This window comes from Haliotis asinina, chromosome 3, assembly GCF_037392515.1.
Source record: "Haliotis asinina isolate JCU_RB_2024 chromosome 3, JCU_Hal_asi_v2, whole genome shotgun sequence".
NCBI lineage: Eukaryota > Metazoa > Mollusca > Gastropoda > Lepetellida > Haliotidae > Haliotis > Haliotis asinina.
Genome location: NC_090282.1, coordinates 61345924 through 61354671, shown reverse-complemented (window position 1 = coordinate 61354671; position 8748 = coordinate 61345924). Strand labels below are relative to the sequence as shown.

At 37.8% G+C, this 8748-nt stretch overlaps 1 protein-coding gene across 1 annotated transcript in view; it reads right to left on the bottom strand.

Moving 5' to 3' along the window:
- Nucleotides 1-3750: 3750 nt before the first annotated feature.
- Nucleotides 3751-8748, bottom strand: part of LOC137278277 (sodium channel protein 1 brain-like) — a 66968-nt gene continuing 61970 nt past the window's right edge. The window contains exon 28 of the mRNA XM_067810517.1: nt 3751-7819. Coding sequence (XP_067666618.1) covers nt 6549-7819 — 1271 coding nt within the window. The 3' untranslated portion in view covers nt 3751-6548. The remainder of the gene's footprint in view (nt 7820-8748) is intronic.

The window sequence follows — 8748 nt, the reverse complement described above, 5'->3', positions numbered from 1 at the left end:
TAAATAACTCTAAAAGTTAGGGAGGACAGATAAACATTCCTTCAAATTAAGAGTGAGTGAGTGTGTGAGTTTGGTTTTACGCCGCTTTTAGCAATATTCCAGCGATATCACGGCAGGGGACACCATGTAGCCATGTGGGGAATCGAAACCCGGGTCTTCGACGTGACGAGCTTCAAATTAAGAGGTCCATGTAGAATATATACTGCGGTTCTAGTGTCTTCATGTTGCGAACAGAAAAGCAAGTTTACATGACCAAGTTCAAGGACAGTAAGTTGAACATCAGCACAAAGGTTGCCTGGTTTGTGGCAGGAATCTGGTTGATAATACCACTCATCTCTTTGGGGTACATACTGTCATGGCCATGGTGACCCAGTCAGCAAATGTACTGTTTCACATATCTCCTTGTAATTTGGTGTCTAGCTGAAACACGCGGATCAGTGGGAACCACCCAACACAATGCTTGTGATGATGGGAAGGACATATGTGCCTCATGGAATGATATATTAACACACCCCAACTCTGACTTCAGCTGAGAGCAACTTTGTTTAAAACAATGCTGCAGATGAGTTCATCTCTAGACTACAGGCATAGGGATGGGCTGTAACTGACAGTGCCACATAATGGTGAAATGGTCATAACCTGGCAGCCCAGGTAACCTTAGTGCGGTGTCAAAGAATGGGAGGTTAACCTTAGTGAAGTTTGCTTTGTGAAAGGAGCCCTTGAGCTGCAGATAGTCAAAGAAAACTTAATGTTTTCCAAATGATGACCATGAGTTTCATAGTTTAAGGCCATGTTTAAATGACACCCAAATATCCATGCTAATTACATTTTCAACCAACGGCTTCTAATTTATTTTTTTTTCAACCATGCCTTTGGAGCAGATATATAGTATTCCCAGAAATTATTGAGAATCATGTTGCGTCATGTAACTCATCACGTTTATTAACTTCTGGCGTTTTACTTACATAAACATGTTAAAACATCATCCTTTTACAGTCTCAGTCTTGTTTTAGTACTTTGTTAGACCTCCTCGCTCAGCAATGCATGCCTGAATACGCCTAGGCACACTACCCATCAAAGTTTGTAGGTAATCGTGTGACAGGGTATCCCAATATTGGACCACCTCGGCCTTCATATCTTCAATATTTCTCAGTCCCTTTTGGTTTATTCTGTCCTTCATGACTCCCCACACATTCTCAATTGGGTTTAGGTCTGGGCTGTAACTGGGCCAGTCTAAAACTTGAACATTTTCGCCCGACAACCACTGTTTTGTGTAGCGCGCAGTGTGTTTTGGGTCATTATTATGCTGGAAAATCCAATCATCTTCAAACAATGTTTGTGCTGTCGGAAGAAGGCGACCATTTAGAATGTCAACGTATCTTTCATAATGGCGTCACTCCGCGAGTCGATATGCCACCCCACATGTGAAACTTGGGGCTATGTTTTGGTCGCTGGTAGATAGGTTTGACAGTATCTTTGGTCCAAATTTTCACACAATTAGGGAAAAGCCAAACAGAACTTTCATCCGAAAAGAACACATTATCCCAATCTTGATTTTCATGAGCCCAACACCAGTTTAAACGTTTTTCCTTTTGTGCATCTTTCATCAACGGCGAGGGAATTCCACGTTTTTTCACCCAATTAAGTCTGTAATTCCTGAGAACTGTTTCATTGCATACCTGAGGACTTCCTCTGCTAATCATTTCATTTCTGATGTTCTCAACACTTTTCAATTTGCCCCTACTCACAATCTGCCCAAGTCTTCGGCGATCCACAACACTGAATTTCCTAGGTCGACCTGCCCCTGCTTTGTGCTCTATCCCGGTTCCTGTTTGAATATTCTTCAAAGTTCTGTATACTGTAGACAGAGGAATACCATGTCTACAAGCTAACACTTTAGCATCAGTCTCACCCCTTTCAAAATCATCTAGAATGAGCTTTCTTTTCTCTCTTGCTGTAAATTCTGCCATGTCAACACAGGAAGCCGTCTGCTCAGACAAGGGAGATAACTCTTGACGTAATGAGCTGCCTTCTAAGCCTTCAAGAGTTGTCTCCCTTATTTAGTATGCTTAGTGCATAGTGAAAGCCCTTTTTCCAATCTTAGCATCATTAGAAAAAAACCAAAGATTTTCTCAATAATTTCTGGGAACACTGTAAATACCCATACAGAAGATACCTCATTTACATTCTGTGCACCTTTCTAGATATTTTGTTCTTGAAAGTCAAGATCACACAATGTGCCTTATATGAAGATGCGTTGTGAACTCTATATCCTCAGTACTAATGATTCCTGTCATGAAACAAGCTTTACTAAAGTTAACCTTAACTTCCATTCTGATACACTGCTCTAAACCTAACTTAAAAAGGAGGCCTAGGGCAGTATTAGTGGGATAGGGAAAGTCATCACTTGCTTGAATGGAGCTAGTACCTATGCCAAAACGTAGCATTCATTGCAATAAAGACGTTGACAATCCTTTGAACTTGGTTTTCCTTCATCTTTACGACTTTTAAAATGCCTCTCAAAGACGTTACAGGAAAATTCATTGTATATCAACCTTTACAACAGACAGTAGATTCTTATTTTACATAGCTGAATTATTCCATGATTGCTTGGCATAAATGTTATCGTTCAGGTCCATTAAATTGCCTTAGGAAACCCTACTGTTATATGACGCCATAGTGAAGTCATTATACAGCTGCAGTACTTATATATGTCATGGTATTCAACTGTGTGGCGATCAAGGTGACATGCACTGGATTGTCTGATCCAGAGACAATCCAGACAATTATTTACACGCCTCCTTCATGTAGCTGGAATACTGAGTGCAATGTTATAGAGCACACAAATTTGTAATTTTCAACTATCCTTATTCTCTCACTGTTCTGATATATGTTGGTTCTGTCAGATCTCTTTGCTGTTGTCACTGAAAGTCAACATCTAGATTCCATGCTTTTATGTCCAAAAACATATTTCCACAAACATCTACTGAATCTGCAGTCACTATTAAGCATGGGATAAAAATTACCCAAACACTGCTACCATCAATAATGAAAAAGGTGAAGTTTTTAAATTATTACTATCAGCTTTAATTTTGAGTGAGTTGGGCACATTTAAATACAGCTGTGATTTTATTATCAGTAGCAAGATGAAGATATACTGACTTACTTTCAACCTATGCATTAATTGTAAGCAGCAGAGTAAGTATATTCTGGCTACAACAATCATATGTCATTAAAATATATGCACGTTCAGTATTACACAGGCTACCTGACAAGCAGCAGATACTGAAACTGGAGGAAATGATTCTCATGAATTATGATAGTACTGCATGAGATGTCCATGCAACGTATTTCTGCTGTATTTATGTTCTTATGTTTTGGGGGTTTTTTTTCTGGCTTTAAGACAACATTTTAAACTAGATAATACAGGACTAGCTGGATATTTGTTTATGACACAAATCAAGCATATATGAACATGGTGTTTTACTAAATATTTATTTATTCTTGCAAAAAAATATGTGCAATACTGCAACGATTTGTTCGAGTTTTGAGATTTATTATAGGAATTTTCCCTCATTCAAATTGAAAAATTTCACATGTAATTTGTAAATGAAAAGAATCAGCTGTATAAAATAATGCTTACCTTTGACTGAATAATGAAGCCATTTAAATCTATCAAGTTTCCGAACATAAAAAGTGAAAATAAAACCCATAATAACTACATGTGAAACAGAAAACAACAATGGCATGTCAAAGTACCAAATTTATTTGTTTTCTCAAAATATTATAGAGAAGGCTGACAAGAGAAAGCATCACACTTCACATGACATTTTCCCAATTGTCAGTCATAATTAAGCATTCAATGTCGTTTTCTCTTCCTGGATACTTTCTCTTGTAAAGATGAACATTTCACTGGAGTCACTGCAGACACTAATCCCTTAACATAAAAGTCTGCCTCTCAGAGTTAAGACACAAACAAATAAATCCTATGTAACAATAAGAACAATAATATATGAATGAGCAACAAGTACAGACCGTGAGCAATAATAATACATAGCCAAATGGCTGTGAGATGACTAAGAAATGTGCAGCAGCAGCAGCATCTAATATCACATGTCTAGGATCTCATGCTTGCATAATTGAAGGGAATCAGTAACATAGGTTATTCTGATCACTCTATGAAACAAATTTACTCAAATCAATAACTTGAGAAAACAGCTACAGAAAGTTGTTTCTGTGAATTAAAACAGTTATGTAGAAAAGATATTTTGGAAATGTTCAGTTGTGGCACATGGATGTTTAAATGAAGAGAATCCTGGCACAGGTCAGCTTTGTAAAGGAAATCATTATATGAATATTAGACAATGACATCAATAATTACTCATTTATAAATTCAAATAATCACATTAAGACTTATTGGAAGTCTTGAATAGGCAATTTTCAATTTGGGTATTTCTTGTGACAGTGAATCTACAGTTCTTGAAAGCAGGGAGACTAAAGAAGAAAAAGATGCTTCTATGTAAGTCAGCCTTTTAGAACTCCGTATCACATGGTACAATCTCACAGGCATTCATACTTCATTTCAAATTCATGATAACAGAGTTTGTGACTACTATGAAGAGTTGTCAAGTCGGAAGACAATATTAGACATTCCAAATGAGTATTTTTCTATCACAGTAAAATGCATGCAAAGATCAAAAAATAAATAAGCATGACAAACAACTTCTTGAATGGCCAAAAGTGCCACCATTAGCTTACTGAGAACAATAAAATATCACAGATTGAAGATAAGCATAACAGTTTAAGAATAAACGTGAGCAGTAGTTTAAACTGTGTGGTGATTCTGGTGATTTGTGCATTTACTGGGTGACTCAGGTGCAGAATACAGGTTCTGCCAGAAACACGTCATCCAATGTGTACTTGCATATATGTTCAACTGGTCTGAAATAAAACCCTTATGTTAAGATACCAGGTACAAATACTGATCTGGATAGTGTATATGATCAATATTATCAATATGAAAGCTATTGTTGTGGGTATATGTACAACGTACTGTATGGAAAAATCAGTCGGCATTAAAACGTGTTTGGCACATAATGAAAAGCTGGAATTCAAAGTTATTTATTATCTACAATATTGAAAAAGAAACAGACTCATAGTAAAATGTAATCAACCTCAGATTACAAAATCAGCATCGATCAAGTCTGAAATAGGAAACGCCAAAATCATTCAAAAGGTGATGAAATGGACTGAAAATAGTGAGTAGTATTTACCATAAAACTGATTGTATAGATCATACAGATCAATAATTGTTTACTAAATATCAATTATCAATAAATATCAGATAAGAGGTGCAGAACAAAAATATTGTTTCCCGATTTCAGATATGTCTTTTCAGCAATCCTGGAGATAACACATGTTCTGACTAAGTATACTGATACCCATACTGACAGTTGCTTAGTTTATTATCATCAGTATTGATTTATCAAATATACTACAAGATAATTAGTTGATGCATTAATGTTACATCATAGACAGCTTGCATGTTGTTTAGTCTGATGTTCAGCATGTAAGACCAACACTTAAATACTAAGAGATCTTTTTTCACCAGCAAAATTCTTGGAACTGAATTATCGCCTTATTTACTATCATATTTTCTTTCCTTTTTCAGATGGATGGTGCAATATGATTTCTACACGTCTAGTTTCTACTGCTTGTGCAATGAACAAATAATTTTGATTTCACACCATGGAGAGTATATATGTTGTATGGATATAGATAGGGATGAACAGTGTTTTGTAAAAACAAATTTGAAACTCATACTTGATTACTCTAAATGTGAAAAATGAATCTCATAGTCCCACTTGGGGATTGCAAACCACTTCCAGAAATAACAATGAATATCTTTGGCCTGCAGAATTGCTATTTACAATAACAATAACATATGGACATGTTAAAGTGAGGTCCGTTTTATCAGTTCACTAAGGTTTCACTTTGGCTTTTAGGGGCTATCTGAATCCACAGAGGTGCATGTATTGCATGCACTGTACACATGCAGTGCCGAGAGAGTGGAACTGCTGGAATGAATGCTATGCAAATACAGTGGTGTCTGCCAAAGCACATCCAACAGGGTTAGTTGACTCCACCTTCCAGTAACAGCTAATCAAGACCTGCATCAACTTAATCACCTAATGGCCTCAAGACTTCGCTTTTGGTATCCATCACATGGTCACTTCAGAATACTGTCCTCTGAAGAATATTCACACTTTATCTCTTGTGTCCAGCCACTTTCTCTGCTATGTGGTTTTGTCGTCAATGGTTACTGTAAGTAAAATAACAGGTCAGCACTTTATGAATGCTTCCCAAAGTCACAGTGAACAATTCTTCAAAAAATGTTGCCATTGGGCGCACATTCTTTCCTCTGGTGTGCTCTTGTTAGGGTCAAAGGCCTATATTCCTGTTTTGATCTTTATTTATCTTGCCTTAACACAGATATTTATTAAGCATTTAAACAGTGCTACAAAAGGTATAGTCAATCACAGCACTCATCATAAGTCAAGGTGATTGATGTCCAGGTCACTGCTACTTGAGTATAGAGTGTTCACAGATGGAACCTGAAGAGTATTTGATACATTTTTCTTCCGGATAGGTGAGAAATGTTGGTTTTGTGCACTTTTCAGGCTGGCCCGACTGACAGCACTGCTTGGCCTTGAAGAACTGAAAAAGGATGTGAGCGCATTGCTGAGCCGACGACCAAGGCTCATAATGCTGTTTGCACGGGACCGCGAGTCCTGGGAGCTGGAACGAGACAGGTTTTGCTGCATGGCCTGAACGGTGATGTTCTTCAGCAAGCGCTGAGTCTTGAAGCTCTTCCAGGCTTGTTGCAATGTTTTAGCAGCTACTTCCTCTTTCTTCCTCTGCATGGTGGTTGATTTCACTACCGTGTTGACACGTGAGGGGAACACTGCCTGGAATTTCAACTCCATCTGATTTTTAGCCTCCCGGAATTCTGCAGTTTCTTCTACATCTGATAACACATTTTTTACCAGTGCCATTAAGATGTCTAAACAGTGTAGTTTATCTCCTTCAACTATTGGAAGGTCAAATGAAACAAGAGCTATCTCATTTGGTTTGGCTATCCCGAATGGTTCCTCCAGATCAGCCACAAAGTCAGTGAGCTGTTCATATTTAATGAACTGGGTAGCATGAGGGTCGTACCTTTCCCAAACCACGTAGAACATATCAAAATCATCTTCAGTGATGCCAACCTCCTCTTGTTCATGTGCCTGGTTGAAATTCTCTAGAATCACAGCTATGTACATATTGATAACAACAAGGAAGATAATGATAATGTAGGTTACCATATATGGGATGGCTAGCCACGGTATGCCACAATCTCCATATGTCTCCTTCACCACAGTGCCATTTGGCAAGGTCTTGTGGTCTGGATCACAGTCCGGGGGAGAAATCAGCATAGCATCCAAGATATCATTCCACCCAGCAGAGGTAGCTAGTCTCAGCAGCAACATGAATGAGTTGAAAAATGTCCTGAAGTTGACAATATCATCTAGTGCTCCATTAAGTTTTAGATTGCCAAAGGAGGATAAGCCAATGATGGCATAGATGTAGAGGATCAGGAAAAGCAGGGCACCTATGTTGAAAATAGCTGGGAGGGAGATGATGAGAGCAAACAGAAGTTTCCGGATACCCTTGGCAGCCTTGATAAGACGCAGAACTCGACCAATACGGAAGATTCGGACGACTCGTAGCAGTGTTGGAGTCACAAACACATCTGAGAGCAGATCATCCAGTATCACACCTGAAATATTGGAAGTTCATTAGAAGATTGGCTCATCATAGCATTAATATCTGAACAAGGTTCTTGATTTGTTATCATTGAAAACAAAATATAGCAGCATATCAGCATATCTTGCCAGTGGTTACCTTTGTTTTGGAAGGTATTACAAATACTGAGGTTACTTGGTCTTTTCTAACAATGTTGATAAATTTCAAAGCTGGCTGGAAATGAAATGGTTCTCAAACACTGACATTTATCATAAATTCCAGAAATAAGCTCACAGCATTCAGGATTATGAAGTCAGAACTACAAAATGTGTAAGTTATATGATTATTTACAGGTTCTTGTTGGTATGAGACATCTGTAATGTCATTTATGTGTAAAAATAGAGAGAATTGCTGATATAGTGAAGGTCTTGTGTGATTTATGAAAAAAGACCCCAAATATCTGTATGTTGTTTGAAAACAATCTTCCAATAGTTCTGCAGTTCTGTTTGGAGAGATGTACTGAACACGTGCCAGGACCCCGTTTCACAAAGCTATTGTTGTGCTACAACTGTCATAAGTCTATATTACAGTACAGGAGGATGTCAGTCATAGTGCCAGGATTGTTTGTGAAACAGGGCCCTGGACTTGCACATTCTCTTGTTGGAGCTGTGTTGAACACATGGAGAAATCATTCGGTAAAGAATTTACAACACATAACAAGTAAACATAAGGAAAAGATATAAGAATTAAGTGAAGTTATATTTCTACTCTCTCTTTTTCAGACATCCATTGTCACTGAAAGTGGAAGGAATATCCACATATAATAAAAATTCATTGTGAGGTGACTGAGAGACTTAAGTTTGATGCCACACTCAGCAATATTCAAGCTCTATGGTAGTGGTCTGTAAATTATCGAGCCTGGACCAGCATTGATCCGATGACATGTCAACTACGTCAGTGAGT